Source organism: Bufo gargarizans, chromosome 3, assembly GCF_014858855.1.
Source record: "Bufo gargarizans isolate SCDJY-AF-19 chromosome 3, ASM1485885v1, whole genome shotgun sequence".
Lineage (NCBI taxonomy): Eukaryota > Metazoa > Chordata > Amphibia > Anura > Bufonidae > Bufo > Bufo gargarizans.
The window spans coordinates 292360554-292386140 of record NC_058082.1 but is presented as its reverse complement, the minus strand read 5'-3'; the positions used below and the strand labels follow the sequence as shown (position 1 = coordinate 292386140).

At 46.9% G+C, this 25587-nt stretch overlaps 1 protein-coding gene across 3 annotated transcripts; it reads right to left on the bottom strand.

Moving 5' to 3' along the window:
- Window positions 1-1671: 1671 nt before the first annotated feature.
- On the bottom strand, window positions 1672-24628 carry CAP1 (cyclase associated actin cytoskeleton regulatory protein 1). 3 transcript variants are annotated; one of them, XM_044286383.1, is made up of 13 exons: window positions 24473-24628; window positions 23388-23491; window positions 22742-22842; window positions 20625-20702; window positions 19626-19769; window positions 19131-19216; window positions 18904-19009; window positions 18598-18787; window positions 5453-5643; window positions 4106-4229; window positions 3934-4016; window positions 3222-3365; window positions 1672-2423 (listed from the first exon to the last, which is right to left on the bottom strand). In XM_044286383.1, the coding sequence occupies exons 2-13, from the start codon at window positions 23479-23481 to the stop codon at window positions 2340-2342; spliced, it is 1425 nt and encodes a 474-aa protein (XP_044142318.1). In that variant the 5' UTR covers window positions 23482-23491; window positions 24473-24628; the 3' UTR covers window positions 1672-2339. The 3 variants fall into 3 exon arrangements, with proteins under 3 accessions (XP_044142318.1, XP_044142319.1, XP_044142320.1); XM_044286384.1 differs by having other exon boundaries at window positions 24430-24478; XM_044286385.1 differs by lacking the exon at window positions 24473-24628 and adding an exon at window positions 23597-23618.
- Between the last annotated feature and the right edge of the window lie 959 nt (window positions 24629-25587).

Genomic DNA, 25587 nt, shown 5'->3' with positions numbered 1-25587 from the left:
ACAACTCTGCAGTCCTGTCAGAGTTGCGGAGATCAGAACGGGACATCACACTGACACATGCTGCGAGTTCCTGGCATTTAACTTGTTCATGTGTCTGGCCTTAGGCTTTCCCATCTTAGATGGCAGATTGATAGGGTAGGTATTGTCCCCAGGACATAAGCAGCTGCCAAGCACCTCTGGCAGATCTTATCCACTGCTTTCTAAGAAAGAAAAAAAAAGCTTTATTCACACAGCAGAATTATGTTCAATATGTTTCATCCAAAACCAGAAAGGGGGTCTAAAATACACAAGAGGTGACAATTCTACTTTCTATCTGTAGATTTCCACTTACAGATGCGGTGGCATTTTTGCAGAATAGTGGCAAAAACTGCACCACATAAAACCCAGCTTTACCATGCCTTTTACATGAATAAATCACCAAACATTGATCATTATGGAACACATTAGATAAGCCTACCGATCTTGTGTATGGAGTCTTCCAAAAGGTCTCTCTGCAGCAGATATGTGGTAATGTCTCATTGTGGGTAGATAGCCATTGACTAAAGCCGAATGCACACGGCTGTGAGCGGTCCGTGGTACCCCGGCCTGGATGCCTGCTGAGAGGAGGAGCGCACGGCATCATTGGTTGCTGTGCACTTCATGCCACACTACAGTAATTCACTGGTATGATCTATAAGAGTGTATTACTGTAGTGCAGCAGCGGCATGAATCGCATGGCGTCATAGCAACTATTGACACCGTGCGCCCCCGGCTCTCAGCAGGAATCCAGGCCGGGTTACCAGACCACTCACAGCCGTGTGCATTTGGCTTAAAACAAATTGTTGGCTGAGGACCATCTAAAATTGTGTATGGTTTGTTTAAAAGTTATAGTCCAGTATTTTACTATTGATGGCATATTTGCATGATATAGATTGTAAGCTCTTGTGGGCAGGGTCCTTTACCTCTCTGTACCAGTCTGTTAAGTTTCTTGTATTTCTATATTTGTTTAACCCCCATCTGGATGTACAGCGCAATGGAATTAATGGCGCTTTAATAGAAACAACAATGATAGACCACAAATATGATCGTCAGGGATCTAACAACCAGCACTCTGCTTGCCAATTAGCCATTTCAGAGTCGCTCAGTAACTGGAACTACATAGCTTCTCCCACTGTTTTGTGCATAGAGCTACTGCAGAACAGTCAATCAGCCAGGGAAAAGGTGTCAGTTAAATCTTCACCTGAGCATAGGCCATCAACAGTAAAATCCTGGACAACCGTTCTAAGGCTCCATTCACACGTCCGTAATTCGCAAAACATGGACACCGGCCATGTGCACATGGAATGCGCTATTGTGGACAAGAATAGGACATATTCTATTTTTTTTGTGGAAACGAAAGTGTGGACAGCACATAGTGTGCTGTCCGCATCCATTCTGGCCCTGTTGAAAATGACAGGGTCTGCACCCGTTCTGCAAAATTGCGGAACAGATGCAGACCCATTTTGCAGATGTGTGAATGGACCCTAAAGCAGATAAATTTTATATTCAGTTGGCAGTTATTAGACACAGAATTTTACTTTGTAATATGATTTTGTTGTACCTCACAGGACTGTAGTGTTGGAAACACCAGAAATAAAAAAATTCTTACACCTTATAAATTATCCATATTTCCATTAATAAAACACTGGCAACTTTTTTTTTTTTAACTTTCAATCTTTAATAAAATGCTCGATTTGTAAACTTGTGTGTATTCCACAGTCTATGCAAGGACTGCTCCTGTTCCCTTAATATCGGAGTAGAACCCGCTTACAACATATTGGAAATGTTCAGTACATTGGCATTACATTAGTTTATGAATCAGTATAGAAGTGGCAGGCCAGGACAGTAATTCAGAGAAGAGGGAAAACCATTGCATATTTCTGAAGACAGTTATGTATAAAAAGTAAACCCTGGAAGTGCTGAAAAGCATTGGCCAATAATAAGGAGCTGGGAGCTATATTATTCCATGTATGGAATGAACAGGATCCATTTACAAAGTGCTCATAAGCCATTTAAACTTTGGTCCAATTAACATGTTACCGGTCATCCAGCCTCTATCCAGAATTATGTGTTTGATGGTCAGAGCCTCTCCCTTTTAATTGGCACAGGAGGGGTAGGATAGCAGATTAGAAGAAGCAGCTCTCTGCACTTCTGGCACTAATTAAGTGTAGTACAGTAGGAGATTTATCAGCACAGAGCTGCGAGGATCAGGTCCCTACCTACAGCTAGAGTAATCCTCAAGAAAGAAGCAGCAGAGAGAACACAGAGAGCTGGAGAGGACATGGTGCCCAGCCCATGTCACTGCAGGCAGGTCGCTGCCTCTACCCTGCAATCTCAGTAATTGTTGTCACCAACTTCTCGCCATTCCAAACAGTCTTGAACTGTTCTGGTACAGGAAACTCACTCTGCAATGAAACAATGTACACCGTCAGCACTTCAGAAGACAAGAACTGTCATGAAAAATGTCCAAGCAACTAGATATCTATGGGATACTTTTAATAGGCAAGTGCGCTTTCCTCCAAAAAACCACACCCATCCACAGGTTGTGTTTGGAATTCCAGTTCAGCCCTATTAACGGACATAAGCAGTAATATCAGATACAACCCATGGACAGGTGTGGTGCTGTTCCAGGAGGATAGCTACCATGTAAGGCTACTTTCACACTTGCGTTCAGAGCGGATCCGTCTGGTGTCTGCACAGACGGATCTGCTTCTATAATGCATACGATGGGATCCGTTCAGAACGGATCCGTCTGCATTATAGTTCAGAAAAAATTCTAAGTGTGAAAGTTTCTCAGACGGATCCGTCCAGACTTTACATTGAAAGTCAATGGGGGACGGATCCGTTTGAAATTAAGCCATATTGTGTCAACTTCAAACGTATCCACCCCCATTGACTTCCATTTTAAGTCTGGACGGATCAGTTTGCCTTTCGCACAGCCAGGCGGACACCCGAACGCTGCAAGCAGCGTTCAGGTGTCCGCCTGCTGAGCGGAGGACAACCGGTGCCAGACTGATGCATTCTGAGCGGATCCGCATCCACTCAGAATGCATTAGGGCTGTACGGATCCGTTCGGGGCCGCTTGTGAGAGCCTTCAAGCGGAACTCACAAGCGGAGCCCCGAACGCTAGTGTGAAAGTAGCCTAATCCTGGACAACTTCTTAAAATAGTGGAACAATAGCCGGCCAGAGAAACCATACTTACAAATTCCCCTCCACTGCCTGGGACCAAAATGTTCATTTCTGAAGATTTGGCGCTGATGATCTCACAACAGAGACTGTCCTTGCTTAGGTAAACATGACAGCCATCAGTCTTATTGATTGATATTGTTGGTACTTTACCCAAGACCTAACAAAAAAAAAAAAATTAAAAAAAAAAAATTGCAAAATTACAATGTTTCAAAGGAAACCAGAGAAAATTAATATTTGTGGTTATTGAAGCAAGAGAGGACAACTGCATGTACACCATTGGGAACCATTTTTTCATTGGTTCAGTGCATCTAACATAAAAGTTAACCTAGTGAATAGAAATATATATCCGTTTTGTGTCCACAGCTACTAGGCAGATATCTATGTTTACAAGGTTACAAGCCACTAAAGGATAAATTCACATGCGGCAGAATTTCTGCGACTGTCCTATTCTTCTGATTAGGGCTTGCTGTCAAAACAATCCCATTTAGTTCAATGGAACTGCCTGGAGCTGTTTAATACAGAGTGCGCACCCGAAAGTCCTCATATTCAGGAACTCCCAGATCTCCCTAAGCTAAGGGTATCTGCCACCAGTTTATTCTATCCACCGATACAGCAGCGCAAAACTGGGGACAGATTGCCTTTAAGCATTAACATAAAACTATAAAAATGACCCAGAATGGCTGCTCTATTCATTCAATGGCCAAAACATAAAGGGGGGTTCTCACCTGCACTTTAACATCACGAGCGTTAATGATTTCCACAATGCCTACTGCATCTGAAAAAACTAAGCCAAGCTTCTTGCAGCTATCTGTAGAGATATAAGAACAGAGCTATAACACTAGGAAATAATGAATTTCAGGTAAGTTTTATTATGAACACTCTGCCTTGCTTACAAACCGATAATTATAGAGTTGATCTTTCCCTTGACTTGCAGGGTGCTGTTCACACACTTGTATACATAAACCACCTGCTTAAGCTCAGTGTCACTTATCACCAGATTGGATGCATTGTCCTGGTTTTCCTGTGAAGGCAAACAGTTTGTGTGAGTGTGTGAAGCGAGCCCAATACACCGCTCAATGTCATTGGGGAAGGGGTACAGTAATCACACCATAGGCATGTATAAACCCTGCCACTATGAATTGTTCACCATGATAAAGCTGTTGATCCCAACCTGCATATCGCAGAACTGGCAGCCACCTGAATATGTCCAAGAACCTCTAGACCAGTGGTTCTCAACCTGGGGGTCGATCGGCCCTTATCATCGCGCACAGGAAGTGAAAGGAGCCTGACGTCTGGACGGGTAAGTCGAGCCACCTGTCTGCTGAGGTCCAAGTTTTTTCGTTAATGACACCGCCGCTGAGCACCACTGCCACCAATGATTTAATTGAGCAAGGCTTAATTTATTTGGGGGGACATGAAGCACCGCTTATTTATTTGGGGGAACCCTGAGCACCGCTGATTTATTTATTTGGGGGAGACCTGAAGCCCCGCTGATTTATTTATTTGGGGACCCTGAGCACTTCCGATTTATTTATTTGGGGGGGGACTTGAAGCACCATTTCAAGTACCCAACATTTTGTCTTTGTGATTAATTACTCTGCTTTAATTATGTTCAATTTGTAGCAATAAAAATACATCCTGCATATCAGATATTTACATTACAATTCATAACAGTAGCAAAATTAGTTATGACGTAGCAAGGAAAATGTAATGGTTGGGGGTCACCACAACATGAACTGTATTAAGGGGTCACGGCTTTAGAAAGGTTGAGAACCACTGCTCTAGGCTGTCCTCCAGCCGCCGACATCAGGAACCAAGACTGGCATGTTACATTTTATCAGAAGTGTATGGTAGCAGTTTATTCCATGCTATGCACCCTCTATAACATGGCAAGTGTACATGTAAATAGGGCAGTAGGCAGGGATTGCAAATGGCTGAACGAGTATTTGGCCAACACTAACAAATGAAGGAGGTAATTATTTGTGAACCATTGCATGCATGACTGCTCCAAGATATGAAAGATCCTCCAGGCTGTAGAGAGACCAGACATTCCCTGAACTGCAATCCTGTTTGACCTAAGTCCTAGCACCAAATGACTGGTTTGCACTACAGCATGCCAACAAGGATAGGTTGTTGGTTTGCCAACATAGGGAACTTGCAGCAATCCACAGCCTAATCTAGCTTCAGGGTCCCTGGACAGAACACAGTATCAAATCTTTGGTGAACCTTCCTTTTTATACTTACCACCCTCCATTTCTTGCCTTCTAATTCAAGCACAGGAGGTTCCTTCTTGGGAGCTGGTTTGGCTGGATGAGAACCAATGTTTGTTGGTTTAGGACTTGTGAATGGTTTAGGTCCACTTCGGACTGGTCCACTTTGTGACTTCAAAGTAGGATTTTTGTGAGTCTTCATATCATCAGACACATGTTTTAGGGCTAGAACACAATGAAGAGCAAAAAATTGTTAGTGTTAGAGTTGATAAAGCTAAAAGACACATATCAATCAACTGCAACCTATAATCCTACAGTGTTGATCCAGAAAGAAAAAAAAAAAAAAAAAAAAAAAAAAAAAGGCAGAAACACCTGCGAGGCAGATATCAAATTGTCCCACATTAGGATAATAAAATCCTTACCAACTCCAAATATGACCTTCAGAAAAAAAAGAAAAAAAAAAATCTCTGGATTGTCTATCGTACATATTACTCATTCAGTATGCACACAAGTATTCTCTGTATGACTAATAATGCTTATCTCAAGATACACAATGGAGACTCTGTTCTCGTCTACCTGTACACAGCATTAAAAGGAATGCTTCGACCTGCACCGTGTTTCACAATAAAGAATTAGGGATCCGCAAAACACTGACACCGGCTATGTGCGTTCTGCATTTTACGGACCGCACATGGCCAGCACTATAATGGAAATGCCTTTTCTTGTCAGTGTCTGCAGACAAGAATAGGACATGTTCTATTTTTTTGCGGGGCCGCAGAACGGAAATGCGGATATGGACAGCACACTGTGCTGTCTGCATCTTTTGCGTCCCCGTTGAAAATGAATGGGTCCACACCGGTTCCGCAAAATTGCAGAATCGATGCGGACCCATTTAGCGGATGTGTGAATAGACCCTAACAGTGTCATTTATTGAGAACAAGAACACTTGGACTACTCAGTGCCTCTCATGTATAAAACCAAAGAAGGTGGTTTGACAGCCCTGTTTACACCCCTTACTCTTAACATACTACGATTATGGATATACTTCTATACTGGCATTAAACTTCTAGCTTCAGAATCAGTTTCATTACAATACTTTAAACTAAGGTGGAAGTTTATCAAGATCTGCACTCCAGAATTCTAATTTCTTGGGCTTATTAGCAACCGTTTGTGATTTTATGCTGCTCTCTGCACTTTCCAAAAAGTGACTGTTTAACTTTGTTAATTAGGGGTATGGCACATCTCTACATTTAAAGATACACCAAAACTTATTTGATACATTTGGTGCAAATAATGGCAATGCAGACACAAGAAAACAGACAAAAAATAAATAAATAAATCCCAAAATAAATTTCCCCCTAAATGTTTACTTATAAGCGTAGCCAGAACTCTTGACTTAAAGAGGACCTTTCACTACTGCACAAACTAAAAACTAACTATATCAGTGGGCAGAGCGGCGCCCAGGGGTCCCCCTGCACTTACTAGTATGCCTGGGCGCCGCTCTGTTCGCCCGGTATAGGCTCCGGTGTCTGCGCTCCCTCTGACTGATTTCTTGTAGGAGGCGTGTCCCTTGCTGCAGTGCTGGCCAATCGCAGCGAACAGCTCATAGCCTGGCTATGCACTGCAGCAAGGGACACGCCTCCTACAAGAAATCAGTCAGAGGGAGCGCAGACACCGGAGCCTATACCGGGCGAACGGAGCGGCGCCCAGGCATACTAGTAAGTGCAGGGGGACCCCTGGGCGCCGCTCTGCCCACTGATATAGTTAGTTTTTAGTTTGTGCAGTAGTGAAAGGTCCTATTTAAAGCAGGCATGCTCAACCTGCGGCCCTCCAGCTGTTGCAAAACTACAACTCCCAGCATGCCCAAACAGCTTACAGCCATAAGCCTACAGCAGGGCATTGTAGGAGTTGTAGTTTTACAACAGCTGGAGGGCCGCAGGTTGAGCATCTCTAGAGGATAAAAAAAAAAATTATTTGCTAGTTTATTAGAGCTAGGCATGTATACCTGAGTTAGTCTGTCAATGATTGTCAAAAGATCTGTAATGACCTTATAATAACAGCTTTCATTAATGTCTCCTGTCCCTGTCCACTACTCCCTTAACCACCTCCGGACCGCCTAACGCAGATGTGCGGTCCGGAGGTGGCAGCCCTGCGCTCAACGACGCATATACGCGTCATCTCGCGAGGGCCGGGATTTCCTGTGAACGCGCGCACACAGGCGCGCGCGCTCACAGGAACGGAAGGTAAGCGAGTGGATCTCCAGCCTGCCAGCGGCGATCGCTCGCTGGCAGGCTGGAGATCCGAATTTTTTAACCCCTAACAGGTATATTAGACGCTGTTTTCATAACAGCGTCTAATATACCTCCTACCTGGTCCTCTGGTGGTCCCTTTTGTTAGGATCGACCACCAGAGGACTCAGGTAGGTCAGTACAGTCGCACCAAACACCACACTACACCCCCCCCCCCCCGGTCACTTATTAACCCCTTATAAACCCCTGATCACCCCCCTGTCATTGATCACCCCCCTGTCATTGATCACCCCATCCCCCCCCTGTCATTGATCACCCCCTGTCATTGATCACCCCCCTGTCATTGATCACCCCCCTGTCATTGATCACCCCCCTGTCATTGATCACCCCCCTGTCATTGATCACCCCCCTGTCATTGATCACCCCCCTGTCATTGATCACCCCCCTGTCATTGATCACCCCCCTGTCATTGATCACCCCCCTGTCATTGATCACCCCCCTGTCATTGATCACCCCCCTGTCATTGATCACCCCCCTGTCATTGATCACCCCCCTGTCATTGATCACCCCCCTGTCATTGATCACCCCCCTGTCATTGATCACCCCCCTGTCATTGATCACCCCCCTGTCATTGATCACCCCCCTGTCATTGATCACCCCCCTGTCATTGATCACCCCCCTGTCAGGCTCCATTCAGACGTCCGCATGATTTTTACGGATCCATGGATCGGATCCGCAAAACACATGCGGACGTCTGAATGGAGCCTTACAGGGGGTGATCAATGACAGGCGGGTGATCACCCATATACACTCCCTGATCACCCCCCTGTCATTGATAACCCCCCTGTAAGGCTCCATTCAGACGTCCGCATGCGTTTTGTGGATCCGATCCATGTATCCATGGATCCGTAAAAAATCATGCGGCTGTCTGAATGGAGCCTTACAGGGGGGGTGATCAGTGACAGGGGGGTGATCACCCTGATTACCCCCTGTCATTGATAACCCCCCTGTAAGGCTCCATTCAGACGTCCGCATGCGTTCTGTGGATCCGATCCATGTATCCATGGATCCGTAAAAAATCATGCGGATGTCTGAATGGAGCCTTACAGGGGGGGTGATCAATGACAGGGGGGTGATCAGGGAGTCTATATGGGTGATCACCCCCCTGTCATTGATCACTCCCCCCCCTGGTAAGGCTCCATTCAGACATTTTTTTTGGCACAAGTTAGCGGAAATATTTTGTTTGTTTTTGTTTTTTCTTACCAAGTCTCATATTCCACTAACTTGTGTCAAAAAATAAAATCTCACATGGACGCACCATACCCCTCACGGAATCCAAATGCGTAAACATTTTTAGACATTTATATTCCAGACTTCTTCTCACGCTTTAGGGCCCCTAAAAAGCCAGGGCAGTATAAATACCCCACATGTGACCCCATTTCGGAAAGAAGACACCCCAAGGTATTCCGTGAGGGGCATATTGAGCCCATGAAAGATTGAAATTTTTGTCCTAAGTTAGCGGAAAGTGAGACTTTGTGAGAAAAAAAAAAAAAAAAAAAAAAAAAAAAAAATCAATATCCGCTAACTTATGCAAAAAAATAAAATAATTCTAGGAACTCGCCATGCCCCTCATTGAATACCTTGGGGTGTCTTCTTTCCAAAGTGGGGTCACATGTGGGGTATTTATACTGCCCTGGCTTTTTAGGGGCCCGAAAGTGTGAGAAGAAGTCTGGGATCCAAATGTCTAAAAATGCCCTCCTAAAAGGAATTTGGGCCCCTTTGCGCATCTAGGCTGCAAAAAAGTGTCACACATGTGGTATCGCCGTACTCAGGAGAAGTTGGGGAATGTGTTTTGGGGTGTCATTTTACATATACCCATGCTGGGTGAGAAAAATATCTTGGTCAAATGCCAACTTTGTAAAAAAAAAAAAAAAAGGGAAAAGTTGTCTTTTGCCAAGATATTTCTCTCACCCAGCATGGGTATATGTAAAATGACACCCCAAAACACATTGCCCAACTTCTCCTGAGTACGGCGATACCACATGTGTGACACTTTTTTGATGCCAAGGTGGGCAAAGGGGCACATATTCCAAAGAGCACCTTTCGGATTTCGAAAGGCCATTTTTTACACATTTTGATTGCAAGGTACTTCTTACACATTTGGGCCCCTAAATTGCCAGGGCAGTATAACTACGCCACAAGTGACCCCGTTTTGGAAAGAAGACACCCCAAGGTATTCCGTGAGGGGCACGGCGAGTTCCTAGAATTTTTTATTTTTTGTCACAAGTTAGCGGAAAATGATGATTTTTCTTTTTTTTTCTTTTTTCCTTACAAAGTCTCATATTCCACTAACTTGCGACAAAAAATGAAAAATTCTAGGAACTCGCCATGCCCCTCACGGAATACCTTGGGGTGTCTTCTTTCCAAAATGGGGTCACTTGTGGGGTAGTTATACTGCCCTGGCAATTTAGGGGCCCAAATGTGTAAGAAGAACTTTGCAATCAAAATGTGTAAAAAATGCCCTGCAAAATCTGAAAGGTGCACTTTGGAATATGTCCCCCTTTGCCCACCTTGGCAGCAAAAAAGTGTGACAAATCTGGTATCGCCGTACTCAGGAGAAGTTGGGCAATGTGTTTTGGGGTGTCATTTTACATATACCCATGCTGGGTGAGAAAAATATCTTGGTCAAATGCCAACTCTGTATAAAAAAAATGGGAAAAGTTGTCTTTTGCCAAGATATTTCTCTCACCCAGCATGGGTATATGTAAAATGACACCCCAAAACACATTCCCCAACTTCTCCTGAGTACGGCGATACCAGATGTGTGACACTTTTTTGATGCCAAGGTGGGCAAAGGGGCACATATTCCAAAGTGCACCTTTTGGATTTCACCGGTCATTTTTTACACATTTTGATTGCAAAGTTCTTCTCACACATTTGGGCCCCTAAATTGCCAGGGCAGTATAACTACCCCACAAGTGACCCCATTTTGGAAAGAAGACACCCCAAGGTATTCCGTGAGGGGCATGGCAAGTTTTTAGAATTTTTTATTTTTTGTCGCAAGTTAGTGGAATATGAGACTTTGTAAGAAAAAATAAAAAAAATAAAATCATCATCATTTTCCGCTAACTTGTGACAAAAAATAAAAAGTTCTATGAACTCACTATGCCCCTCAGCGAATACCTTAGGGCAGTGATGGCTAACCTTGGCACTCCAGCTGTGGTGAAACTACGACTCCCAGCATGCTCCATTTATTTCTATAGAGTTCTGAGAGCAACCAAGCAAGGGGGGCATCTTGGGAGTTGTAGTTTTACCACAGCTGGAGTGCCAAGGTTAGCCATCACTGCCTTAGGGTGTCTACTTTCCGAAATGGGGTCGTTTGTGGGGGTTTTCTACTGTTTGGGCATTGTAGAACCTCAGGAATCATGACAGGTGCTCAGAAAGTCAGCTGTTTCAAAAAGCGGAAAACGAGATTTTTGTATAACTTACCAGTAAAATCTCTTTCTCGCTCTTTCCTTGGGGGACACAGAAGACCTTGGGTATAGCTCATCTCCATAGGAGGCGTGACACTAAGTGAAAACTGTTAAGCCCCTCCTCCACAGCTATACCCTCAGCCTGGAGAGAGAGACTGCCAGTTGCGTGTCCAAGCAGTGAGAAAAGGCAAAGTCCAACAAGGAACCAACAAGCCAACTACCCAACGGGTAACAAAAACTTGGAAACAGTACAGAGAAAAACAATGAATGGGTGGGTGCTGTGTCCCCCAAGGAAAGAGCGAGAAAGAGATTTTACTGGTAAGTTATACAAAAATCTCGTTTTCTCGCCCAGTTTCCTTGGGGGACACAGAAGACCTTGGGACGTTCAAAAGCAGTCCAAAAGGGGGAGGGACCACAGCACCAAGGTGAAGCACCCGAAAGGCATCAATGAACCGCCGCCCGCAAACCCAGGCGGGGCAGGCAGCATCTGCCAAAGTCAGAGTATGCACCCTGTAGAACTTGTCAAGGCGTGCAAGGTAGACCTGTGGCCGCCTTGCCCAAATGCATGGCCGAAGCCCAATGCCTCCGGCCCAGGAGGCACCGACCGCTCAGGTGAAATGAACGGTGACACCAAGACAGAACCCTGCCCTAGGTGCGGGAACCTCAGCAATAGCCAATCTGAGCAAGCGGAGGACAACCACCCTGGAGTCCGTCAACCCTATGCACAGACCTCCTGGAAACCCAAGAGGCCGAACATCTACAAGAGTCGGAGAACTCCAAGGAAAAAAACGGCAAGGCCCAAACAACGTCCAAATAGGTGAGGTGTTGAAGCGAAAGGCAAACACCACCTTCAGAAGGAAGGAAGGAAGGAACGAACGAACGAAGAAAAACGGGATGTAGAACAGCCCTGTCCTGGAAAAGACAGAAGGCTCGTAACAAAAGAAGGGCCATTCCGGCACCCGTCAGAGAAACGACTGATACAGAACACAACCGTACCGGACAGAGGGGGTAGAGAGAACCTCTGTAACGGCCCCAAGGACAAGATTGGAGCGCCGAGAGCTCAGTATATAGTCCCAGGGCGGTACCGAAGGACAGTACAGAGGAACCAAAGAGCCACTCCGAGGAAGGAGGTCTTGGCAGGCCCAGAGGGCCGGGAACGCTGGAAGAGGAAGAACAGCGCCGACACAAGACACCCCAAGTAAACGACAGAACCATGGGGAGAGAAATTCAGAGTGGGGAATGCACAGCTCCCCACAGAACCCCATACAAAAAAACCCCAAGCCTTACGACAGATCCTGGACGAAACACAGCCAGGAGTGGACAGTAGCGAACCCGCTGGAGTCGCCTGGAAAGCGGGCGAAAACCCAATGTGATCAGGCGCAGACCAGTAACACGGGCAGAAGGGTCGACAAAACTAGCCCCGTCGGCCCTCGAACAACGTTGTCCCGTATCCACCCGAGTGGGGGAGCAGAGGACAGATGGAAAAAACCCAAAGGATCCGCCAGATACCAGGAGAAGACAGGCAAAAGTCCATGCTGATGTAACCACGTTGTACAGCCCCGGTGTGGGAGATCAAAGGACAATCTGGATCGAAAAAGGTAGTCCCCCCAAGTTATCAAGAAGGCAAGTCTACAGCAGGACCATGCAATCTGCACTCAGCGGGAGGACAGCACGCGGTAGACTCAGTAAATAGGCACACAGCTAATACAGCCAGTGTGAACCAGGGAGACAGCACGAGGCCAAAAGGAACACCGGAACCATCCACATGAACAACCATGCTCTCCCCAGAGGGGAGGACAGTGAAAGAACAGCCTCTGAAGTCCGGCGGGAAGCCACATCGGAGTGATCCGTACCGAGCGGGAGCCAAACAAAGCCGGCGAGATAAGGCAGCGGAGACAGAGGCCGGCATAACACCCTCCAACCGAAAGGAGGAGGGGAGGGCAACAGGGAAGCCATAGGCCAGCTGAAAAGCAGAACCCGCTACACTGAGAGACGCCCGGTCCACCGCCTCGCAGAAGGCGAATACCTTGGCGAACCCAAGGCGGAGGTCCTCCGGACCTGGGTAATCGAGCACCCAAGAGAAGTTGGGTGACCTTCCAGAGAATAGCAGCCCGAACCTGGCAGCAGATCAGACAGAAGCGCAGAGGCGCCAAGACGAAGGACTCATACCACACTGCATCCGAAGAGGAGGAAATTGCAGCAGGCAAGGGAATCGCAGTCCTGTACGAGCCAACGAAGAATTCGAGAGGCGCTGCAGACAACAGCACTCTCGAGCATGTGACCACTAGCGCAGGGGAACAATGCCGCGGGAGAACGAATGGGTACGCATCTAGGGACCACGAACACACCCCGGGCGGAAGGGCCACGAAAGGAATGAGTACCACCCAGCCAGGTGCAGTAGCGAACAAGTAGAGCCCGTCTACTGATAAAAAAGGTAGGTACCTTGAATACATTGGGCATTCATCTGCTGTTTGTTGGACACCACCTCAGGCCCACACAGTTGGACCGAATGAGCTCTTTAGAGAATAGTGCAAGGCTTGCTGGAAGCACCATATCCCAAGAGAAAAAAGTACATCTCAGGATAAAGGGGGGCATACGGACGAGCAGCCCCGTAAGCAGTGAGAAGGCCAACCCACCAATGGGAGGAGAAGGCATACACGGCCCAAACAACGGATAGAGCGCACAAGAAAGTCCGCCCACTGCAAAAATAGTCACTCAGCGAAGAATCAGCCAGAGTCCAACCGTAGCAATGGAAGTGCAAAGTGCAACCCGAAAGGTAGTCATGCACAAGACTAGCACGGCATGCGATGGAACGCAAACAGTCCGCCCAGAAAAGGGGGAAAATGTACCTGGCAACCACTGCAGAGGCCTGCCCAAAAAAAGGGGGGGATGCCAAGGCCAGAACCTACTCCGGAAAGGTAGGACATACCATACTCCGCCCAGAAGGGGGCCATGCCCATGGCCGCACATATCCAGCAGAACGCAGGAAGGTCCACTTTAGTGAAAGGGGGCATGCACAGGTTATTCTATCATTAAGTGATTGTGCAAAAAAAATCCACCCAACACCGAATGTCGTGAGAGTGCACCACTCCTCCAATGACGGGGGACGTGTACCAGTCCAGCACAGCATAAACAAGGACAGCCGTGGATCGTGTGAGCGTGCAAAATGCCGCCCATGGAATAATGGGGGGTTAAGCACAAGACCAGCACCGTATCCAATGGAAGTGCCAGCATTCCACCCAAGTTAGAGGGCAGGCTCCTGACCGGCAACGCATCCAGTGAGTGCAGTATTCCGCCCAGAAAAGGGGGTCATGCACATGGCCAGCCACGCATCCAGTGAGAGCGCCGCCATGGATGAGAGTGCACGTATGTCGCCTGAGGAAAGGAGACATGTCCATGGCCGGCAGCGAATCCAGTGAGAGTGCGGCACACCACCTACGGAAGGGGGGGTGGTCATGCAGATGGCCTGCAACGGATCCAGTGAGAGTGCAGTGTACCTATGAAAGGGGTTCACGCACACGGCCGGCACCGTATCCGGTGAAAGTGCAGTATTCCGCCTATGGAAGGTTTCATGCACATGGCCGGCAGCGAATCCAGTGTTCCGCCCATGGAAGGGGAACGTGCACAAGGCCGGCACCGTAACCGGGGAAAGTGCAGTACACCTCCTTATCCGGGGAGAGTGCAGTAGACCTCTCATGGAAGGGGTTCATGCACATGGCCAGCACCGTATCCGGTAAGAGTGCAATATTCCACCTATGGAAGGGTTCATGCACAAAGCCGGCAGCGAATCCAGTGAGTGCAGCGTCCCGCCTGTGGAAGGGGGTCGTGCATATGGCCAACACAGCATCCGGCGAGAGTGCAGCAGTCCGCCTAGAAAAGGGGGATCATGCATGAGGCCAGGCCGCAGCCAGGGAGAGTGCAGTATTCCGCCTAGGAAGGAGGGTCATGCACCTGCAGCCACCAGAACTGGAGTGGGTGACGAAGTCTGGTCAGAAAAAAATCTGCATGCACTTGGCCAGCGCCGAATCCCGGGCGAGGGCAAGAAAAAACCGCCTGGGAGGCGCCGCGGCCGGGGAACACGACACACCGCCTAAGAGAGGGGGGCATGCATACAGACAGCAGTACTGAATGATGAGGCTCCCGCATCCTGCGCAGCCCACAAGTCCAGTTATTTAAAACAAAATAATAGTATTTTTTTTTTTTTTTTTATTATTATTATCATTTATTTATTAATATTACAGCCTCCCTGAGGCAGAAAGGGGGCCACCATACAGGGGCACAGGCCCTCAGGAGCCGGCCAGTACCCCAAGGGTTAACCGGCATCTGGCCTGGGGGCGGCGCAGCGAACCCCTGGGGGTGGGGGAACCTCCAGGCGGGAAGAATCCGCGCCTGGAGAGTTCCCGCCCCCCCCCCCCCCCAGAGGCCAGAATGTTGCGGCCTAGCAGGCCGTGAAGCCGGGGCCTAAATTTTTGCGTCGCCCGGCTGACCGGGGCCGCAAGTATTTAAAGTATCGGCCGGGCCTAAGCCGGCCGCGGGAGCACCCGTACCGGTCGCGGGTGCCCAACCCGAGCGCCGGAAGTGCGCAGCAGGCCGCTAAACAAACTATGCAGCGCCCCGGCCGGCCGCGCCGCCATGGATGAGAGAATGCACCGACGGCCGGCCGGGACCCGTTGGAACACAGCGCTATCCAATGCCGGCTGCGGGAGCCCACCCGGCAGCCGGGAGAATCAGGGACCCGAGAGGAGCGTGAGGTGCGGCCCAGTAGGCCGCGATGTCTGGGCCCAAAGTTGCGGCGTCCGGCCAACCGGACGGATGGTCGGCCGGCCCAGTTATAGCATAGTGCGCACATGCAATGCAGACCGCGGGTGCTCACCCCGCGGCCCGGAAAAGTCAGGGGCCCGAGGAAAGAGCACCGGATGGTGCGGGCCAGCAGGCCGCGAAGCCTGGACTAAATTTTGGCTGCGCCCAGGATTACCCATGCCGTCAGGAGCGGCAGCAGGTCCTGAGCAGCGCACCGGTAAGCGCCCCCTCTTCGGTATGATCTATGGCGGGAGAGAGAGGGAGCAGATTGCCGCCTTGCGGCACCCCAGGGACCACCCTAGGTCCAGCAGGGCCACCCTATAGCCACTCTGCTATAAGAGACAAACATATGAAAACTGTCTTAGGTAAAGCAATGGGTAATGCCTAAACCTTGCACCTCTCCGCTCTCGGATAGGCTACCAGTATGGGGGGTCAGTCACGCAGGAGACCGGGGAGGGAGGGGACGTAGGGCTGGAGAAGCCACTCTCTCACCACAGATGTCTTCGCCCTCGGTCCGTTCCAGCAGGGTCGCCCCTTCAGCTACTGGCACCGTAGTGGCAGGACGCTGGAAGAGGGGCTTGGCGTGCGGGCGACCCTTGCGCTGGCGGGATGCAGGGGAGCTGGGCTGCCCTGGTCCACCTTGCCTTCTGTGGGGGAGGCAGCAGTGCGGATGACCGGCACTGGCGCAGCTCAACCCCGGGAGAAACAGAGAGGTCTAGTGCGTCTCTGTTGTCCCGTATTCTGGAACAAAAAGAAAAGAAAAAGTAAAAATCAAAAATTTTAAAAACAACAAAGGAGAAAAGAGCCCTGCAGAGCAGGGAGTGTCTTGCCTCCTTGGACACTAAGCAAAAACTGGCAGTCTCTCTCTCCAGGCTGAGGGTATAGCTGTGGAGGAGGGGCTTAACAGTTTTCACTTAGTGTCACGCCTCCTATGGAGATGAGCTATACCCAAGGTCTTCTGTGTCCCCCAAGGAAACTGGGCGAGAAATTCACATTTTTGTACCATAGTTTGTAAATGCTATAACTTTTACCCAAACCATTTTTTTTTTTGCCCAAACATTTTTTTTTTATCAAAGACATGTAGAACAATAAATTTGGCGAAAAATGTATATATGGATGTCGTTTTTTTTGCAAAATTTTACAGCTGAAAGTGAAAAATGTCATTTTTTTGCAAAAAAATCGTTACATTTCGATTAATAACAAAAAAAGTAAAAATGTCAGCAGCAATAAAATACCACCAAATGAAAGCTCTATTAGTGAGAAGAAAAGGAGGTAAAATTCATTTGGGTGGTAAGTTGCATGACCGAGCGATAAACGGTGAAAGGAGTGTAGTGCCGAAGTGTAAAAAGTGCTCTGGTCATGAAGGGGGTTTCACCTAGCGGGGCTGAAGTGGTTAAAAGACCGTTGCTATTGCTCATCTGTCTCTGGCTAAGAAGACGGAGGGGCGGTCCTTCACGCTGCATACCTGCATTAGGCTTCAGAGTGAGGAGGCGTGTCTCAGTAATCCAATCTGATTGGCTGGCAGGGAGCTGCTTGCTACAGCGTGTATGGGAAGTGAGGGAAAGCAGTTTTGGCCTCAGAGAACTGTCAGAGGAGTTATCTTGAGAAGGTCCTCATATGGCAAATGTTTAAACGGCCATAACTAAGGGGAAAACTCAAGGAAAACAGTGGTAAGTGAAGAAACTAAAGATTGCTTTACGCATAATGCTGCTGCTGCAGCAGTAACATATGCTAAAATTGATTTTTTTTTTTTATGAAAATACGATGGCTACACTTTACATCTGTCCTTCCTTAGTTCAACCAAAGTGCATGTCTTTGTCATATCCAGGATGGACTACTGCAACACCTTATCTTGGGACTAAAGTACACTGTCAGAAGCCTTAAACTTTGTCACGCTCATGTCTCCTGCAAATCCCCACTCCTTCGGAATTCTGTACAGCACTGGTCAGTGCTCCTTTCAAGACTTTGATTGAAAAATCTCAGCTTTAAACAAAACAGACTGAGCCAGAACCCTGGCACACATGTCTGGCATTTATTAAAGGTTTCGGGCACTTTCTGGTGAAGCCATGTCCCCTTCTACTAATCCACCCCTTTGTTGGCCACAGCAGAAAGAGGTGCGACTTAGGATGCAACACTGTCATAATTTGTGCCGAAATTCTGACGTAAAATATGCCAACTATTAACTGATATAAATTTAGGCTAGACAATCTAACGGTGCGTCAGATTTATCATCCAGCATCAGCCAGTGATAAATCTGGTGCATTTTTGACAGGATTTCTGCCGCATAGCCTTCTACCACAATCCAAGTACGACCATCCACATTATCTAACAAGCTATATACTGAAATGTCCATGCCTCTGGTTACTATAATACTTTGCACTTTAAACATGTTCGGTTTTCTTCTACTGTCTCTGTGGCCATGGTTGAGCAGTCTTGCCCTGTAATTTTATTCACACTCCACTTTATCATATCAGGTGTGCCACAGAAGATGGTGGCAATGTGCAAATAGTAATAATTACCCATTGATGGCATATGAACCAACATTATGTTGTTTCTGACCTTGTTATGCACAATTGGCAAAACCAATTGAAATAGTTTTCAGCAGCCACATCATCTCATCTGTACCACATTGTAAAGAATTAATTCCCGTTTCTTACCACTGGTAATATTCTCTCCCTGGTTAAGTTGTGCAAACAGCTGGGAACGAGCCACAGAGTCATCACTGGGAGCTGATGCTGGGGCTGGTGGAGGAGGGGGAGGTGGTCCTCCAGGAGGTGGAGGTGGGGGTCCAGCTCTGGGGGCAGAAGGAGCGCTTGGTGCAGAAGTGGTGGGTCCAGCCTTTGGGCCCTGAAAATAAAACAAAGAATATATGTATATACAACTACTTAACTGTAATATTTAAAAAAATAAAAATAAAAAATTAATTAGATAGATAGATATATTTTACACATACACACACTTACAGTCTTTCTCCAACTTAAGCCTGTTGTATGATGTTCCTTGATGTAGTTCTGAAGCTCCGTCCAGATGTTCAGATACGAGCGGACCCAGTCTACATGTTTCTTATCACTGTCAGGAGCACACAAAGTATTAATGCACTAATTCTGTTCTCACATGTGCACCATACATCATGACAAATGATACCTAGGAGCTGCTCCTGACATAGGTGACCATTTTAAGATCAACTTACACATCCTTGTACTCCTTTAAGATTCTGTTGGTGTAAAACGTTGCTGCATCAGTCATTTCCTTCACATAAGGAACAGGCTTGGGAGACTTAAAAATAGAGAGAGAAAATAAATAAAAATCTCAAATTTACTCAATAAAGCTACAAAGTTCAATTAATTGGAAAATTCTGGTAACATCTACAGGTTCTTAATATAATCACTCAGTCTTTCAGACTTTCTAGCTGATGTTTTTTTCCAGACTCATTGTCTATATCCAGTGTCGTCAGTAACAGAAGTGCTGGAAGCATATATTCCTAGTTACAATACAGCACTAAGACTAGAAAGATGGGCTCTCGGGTAGCGGGGAATAAGACCATGCTTAGAATAGTTCATTGGCACAATGCTAGTCATTCTTTATAAAGCGATGGGGGAGCATACACACACCCACGGTGCTGTATATGGCTAGAATAAAAGAAGAAAGGAGGGATTGGAGAAATAATGGATGAATGACAACTCACCACGGCTACCCATCCAAGAGCAGGAACACTCTCACTGAGAGCTGAAAGATGATTGAATAGTTTGCTGCCCCTGTTTTTCTCTCTTAAGTCTTGAACCGCCTGAATCTGTTTGGATAGAGGAGCTAAGATCGCAGAAAGATCCTTCTGTAGGAGATAATCGCAAAAAAAATTAAGAAAAATTTGATATAATAAAATAGAAAACGGTATCTATTTAGTGGTATGTTGTCAATATATGTTCCTACTAAAGAGGAAATGCAATAAAAATAATGGAATATTTCAGCAGAACTCCTATGTTTTACATTATTAATCGGCTCTTAGCAAAAATAGGACAACTCAATTATTCATGAAGTTTTATTATAGAAATAACATGAAATCAATGCAATCACATGGTCGATTTCATCTTCCATCCAAGTGATGTGAGAAGACCTCCTAGACCAACCTAGTGGTTCTGACTACTTGTTACAGAGGCAGGATACAACTGTGCGCCAACTACAAACCTGTATGATTAGATGGCGCCTAGATAGGCTGCCATTTCTGATTTTCCATGTACCAGTCAGCGATATAAATCCACATTTCAGGTTCCTAAAAATGCGCCATAGGAGAGGGCAGCAAATTACAGGGATAGGTCCAGTTTGTTCTTTACCAAAACGCCATAAAAATGGCCAAAAGGAGCAATCAAAGAATACAGCAAATGCAAATTATTGTTTGCTTCTCCGCTATACTTTTTGATCACTTCTATTAGCTAAACGGCGCAATATTTTTGGAGAACATACCTATTCCTGTAATATGCAGTTCTATGAGGCACATGGAATGTGAATCTCTACCACTGAGGGGTACATCGAGTAGTAGGTTGTGGTTGGGACAAAGTAAATTTCGCACATAAGTCATCAACGGTTGTACATAAAAGTTTACAAAAAAAAAAAAAGGAAGAGAGTTTGAACATGCAACAGGAAATGCTGATCTGTAAGAAAGGAAATATTGAGTCAGAAGAAAGTGTACCTCGTCTGGCTGCTGACACTGAGATGCTTTAGCCAAGATGTCACGCTGCGTGTTCAGGCCCAAAAGCAACAGGCCAGCCTGAAAAATAAGAGCGCAACGTTTAAGTGTGTGGAGCCCTACTGCCAACCGCATATGTTCTAACCTGTAGTGCAGCGGCGTTCTTCCAATGGGCGGAAAATGGCCATCAACCAAAGGGGCTGACAGCTATACATTTCTCCCTCCTCTAAATAGAAATAGCTAATGCACAGGTCAATCAACATTTCTGAAGGGCTGGAGATGTAGACCTTGCCATTAACCCCCATACACCAAACCTGAGCTGTCATCACTGCACTTATTCCCCATCATACCATGAAAATACATACTGCAATAGACATTTCTCAAGCTCCTACATACTCTGCATTCAGAAACCCACAGAGCTGGGATCAGCAACCTCCAGCTGTGGTAAAACTACAACTCCCAGCATGAACACTAGCACAGCTGTTTTCTGAAATCCCACAGAAATGAATGGAGCATGCTGGGAACTGTAGTTTCACAACAGCTGGAGTGCCGGAGACTGCTAACCCCTGCCATAGAAACATATTCCATACTCCAGTTCTCAGCCAAACTCACAGAACTACTAGTCTGACTATATACACATTGCATCTCCCATAGACTATAATGGAGAATACCCCAGCACGCACAACCAACTCTATTCCTCTTCTCCCACCTTGGTATAAACAGGACATGGGACCCTAGTCCCAGTGCTCAGACACCCAACATTGAACAATTATGACATTCTCTATGGATATGCCACAAATGTTTGGTCAGAATACCGCTAGCCCAATTTTCTAATACACAAGTATTACACTAAGTACAACTGCAGTACACACCTACCACAGATCACGACAGGGTATACTCTGACCCTACGACAATTCGACTGCATCTACCAAAGAGCTTTCTAAGGATAAGGTCAAACTGGGTGGTAGTGGAAACCATCATAGTACATGGCCACTGCGTTTTTTAAATTTGCTGGGAAACTGCTGTTTTGCCCTCCAAATCATGCAGCCATTACAATCAGTCACAAGGTTTTGCAAGTGAAACTGCTGTTTCTAGGCAAACTTAAGTATCTTCCACATACCACTGTGGCTATTGGCCGCTTCAACGCTGCCCCTTTATCATTACCCACAGTGCTGGAAAATTATCAGTTCATTACATTCAGATGTAAACGGGTGTGAAATTAAGGCAGTATTACAGAGCCCGATGTAGCAGACGATTGTCGGGAGGGAAGCGTTCCCTCCCTGCAATCGCCTACTCTCTAGCGGAGGAGACCGCTGCTATTACATGCAGCGATCTCCACAGCATGAAGAGCTATCGCTATGCGATCACTCATTCCCATGCTGTATAGTGGTTTACCGGCAGCAGATTGGGATTAGACACCACGATCTGCCGCCTGCAAACAATTTTTTAACATGTCTTTTTGGATTGCACGATAATCAAGTGTTTGCTTGTTAATCAGGCAATCGGCAACAGTATTGAGTCTCATGCACATGGCCGTTGCCCAGCCGTGGCCGTATTGCAGCCCGCATACAGCGGGTTTGCAATACACAGGCACAAATGGGGCAGCACGGTGGCTCAGTGGTTGCTGGCTGGATTCATCTTTCCATCACATTATACACTGCCCGTTTCCAGGGGTACGACCACCCTGCAATCCAGCAGTGGTGGTCGTGCTTGCACACTATAAAAAAACAAAACAAAAAAAAAAAAACCACTGGCTTCTCTGGTGACTGGAACAATGGGAGTGTGCTTAAGAGGTTCAGCAGCTCCCTTCCCGGCCACCACATATCTCCGCTGCAGCGCTGGTCGCAGCCTCTGTATGTGAGCAGTGTATAATGTGATGGAAAAATAAGTCAAGCCAGCACAGGAGGCAACATGGACAATCACAATACATTAGTAAGTGCCTTGTATTAACTTTCTTTACATGATAAATGCCATTTGCTGAAGTGACACAACCCCGCTAACTAAATACTGCTGTCCTCAGTTTAATTAGGACCCACTGTGGTCTGTATAGCTGGGGGTTACCCTGCAGCCTGTGGTTGTACCCTTACGGACCCCTACACCCAGGTTTTAATTCCACTCACCTGCGTCTCCACATCTCCACCTATTTCCTTGCTGATTTTCATAAATTCTCCTACAGCTTTGCTAACAAGAGCATCATAGGCCTGAACAAACTGTGCAGTGTCTACAACCAAATCACACAAGAAGAAGAAGATTAATAAATGATGAATGGATACTTTCACACTGGCGTTTTGGCTTTCCGTTTGCGAGATCCATTCTGGGCTCTCACAAGCGGTCCAAAATGAATCAGTTTGACCTAATGCATTCTGAATGGAAAAAGATCTGCTCACAATGCATCAGTTTGGCTCCGATCAGTCTCCATTCCGCTTTGGAGGCGGACACCAAAACGCTGCTTGCAGCGTATTTCTGTCCGCCATGTGGTGTGGAGCAAGACGGATCCTGGCACACAATGTACGTCAATGGGAACGGATCCGTTTTCTCTGACACAATAGAAAACTGATCCGTCCCCCATTGACTTTCAATGGAGTTCATGACGGATCCGTCTTGGCTATGTTACAGATAATACAAACGGATCCATTCATGACGGATGCATGCAATTGTATTATTGTAACGGATCTGTTTTTGCAGCTCCATGACGGATCCGCCCAAAATGCGAGTGTGAAAGTAGTCTAAATCTATGAGTACAGGCTGATAAAACATTAACCTCACCTGCAGATCCACCTCCTCCTGATCCTCCTGCAAGAAGCTCCAGCTTCCCCACTGCTTTTTCCAGGCGATCAACTAGATTCTGCAGGTCTGCCATGGCTTATAACCTATGAAAAAAAAAAAAAAATTTTTTTTTTTTTATATATTTATAAAATTATAATAAATAAAAAATATGAATTATAAATGAGAATTTACTAATTCTACAGAGAAACCTGAAGACAGAAAAGCTGCTTTCACGAGGACTAACAGTAAGGAGGATGTATGCAGACCACAGACCTCACTGACTGCAGCGCAGAATGAGGAAGTCTCCCAGTGCTGCACACATAGCTGTAGGCAGCCTATATTAATACTACAGGAAGTGACTGAGCGTGTCAGAGCAGATACCGAGGCATTCCACAAATGCAAACACCACCTTTTACTTTCATGGCGCAAAATAAAGTGCAATCCAACCGTGCGGCATGCCACTCATCTACAGACGCCCTCATCACACTGATCATTAACTACTTTACTGATACATTATTTAGTGATGCCACTTACTGCAGCGCTAGAATGGAAAAGTAATCGCATAAAGGAAAACTAAACCTAAAGTATCAAATAGTACAAGAGCGAGATCCCCCTAAAACAACGGCATGATCATAAGGTTTACATGTGACAGGAGTAATAAATGGGGGTCCCCATTACTATGATGTCAACTTACAGGAGCCTCCCCACACAGTAGGTCATTTTTGGGGACCTTAAAAAAAACTTTCTAGTTTATCTAAGCAGTCATGACGTCATCCACAGTGAAGACATATGACTTCTGACAACTAGCCATAACTACAATAGGAGCAAATCTGACAGCATAAGATGTGACCCAGATGACGGGGGCAGACATGGTCCATAAAACCCCCTGTCAGTAAACACTACTAGGCTCACTGCACACTAAGAGCAAGCAGAGATACTATTGCACACACTAATAACGCAGCGAACCCGCGTCTTTCACACACGCACAGCCCAATGCAAATATAACATGCAGGTACACACGTCCCCGAAGCCACTACCATACCGGCAAAAGGCACCGGTCCCCAGCACAGCCCCGCCCTGCTCACCTCCGCCGCTGCTCCCTTTCTGCCCCACTTCCGGTAGTCGCCTCCCAGTATGCGCAGCGGGAAATTACTTCCGCGAGATGAGCCGTGGGCGGAGCTTAGGGCTGGGTGAGGAAACCTGCGGCTGCTTTCACTGTTCGAACGCGTCTAGCAAATTCCGTGTAAAATAAACAGAATGTATCTCCCCCTCCACCGCCCGGGATTAAGTAAAGCCAGGGGGCGACGTCGTGCCATCTCTGACTGTATGGAAAACACGTTCGTTGCCCAATTTAAAGATGGCGGGTGCACTTAGCCTTAGAACCACGGGAAGTGGGCAGTTGCCATAGCGATAAAGAGGATCAAGCCGTGACGTGGTCTGCCGGATGACATCATGTCGACCAGTCGGCTCATATTCTGTTACCAAAGATGGTCAGAGAGCTGGCAGGCTGCGGGGCGGGGCTAGCGCTGGTCACAGAGGACGCGCACTTATCAGGTGTCTCTGCGGACCTGTGAGCCCTGGAATCTGTATTACTATACAGACACGTCCCAGTCTGATAGTACTAAGCCCAGCAGCACCAGCCGGGCTGGTTTACTGGTACTGGTTAACGCTGTCCTGTCTCAGAACACACATCCCAGTCTTAGGGCTCGTGCACACCACTGTTGGATGTTTTGTGCTCCGCATATTGGATCTGTAAAACAAGGATACCGGCCGTGTGCATTCTGCATTTTATGGACCGCCCGGCCCTAAGGCTGGGTTCAGACCTGAGCGTTTTACAGCGTGTTCCTACGCGCTGTAAAACGCTCAACAGGCAAGAACCAATGCTTCCCTATGGGCTTGGTTCTCACCTGAGCTTTTTACAGCGCGTACGATCACGCTGTAAAACGCCCGACGCCCCAAGTAGTACAGGAGCTTCTTTGGGGCGTCTAGTCGCGCGTTCCCGTACATAGACTTCAGCGAGAACGCGCGACAATGGGCGTTCGCTTGTCTCTGTATCCGCGATTGCAAACGCCCGTACAATCACGCATACAGAGCGTACGTTCAAGTACGCTCAGGTCTGAACCCAGCATAATAAAACTGTTCAATCCTTGCCCGTAATGTGGACAACATAGGACATAGAGTCATTTCCGTTTTCTCTTGC

What these genes read in the sequence shown, in the direction of transcription:
- CAP1 (XM_044286383.1), bottom strand. Translation starts at nt 23,481, where the DNA reads ATGGCAGACCTGCAGAATCTAGTTGATCGCCTGGAAAAAGCAGTGGGG. An exon ending in CTCTTGGATGGGTAGCCGTG is followed by an intron (nt 19,217 to 19,625) that starts GTGAGTTGTCAT and finishes TCTATTTTTAAG; the next exon opens with TCTCCCAAGCCTGTTCCTTA. An exon ending in GGGAGAGAATATTACCAGTG is followed by an intron (nt 5,644 to 18,597) that starts GTAAGAAACGGG and finishes ATTGTGTTCTAG; the next exon opens with CCCTAAAACATGTGTCTGAT.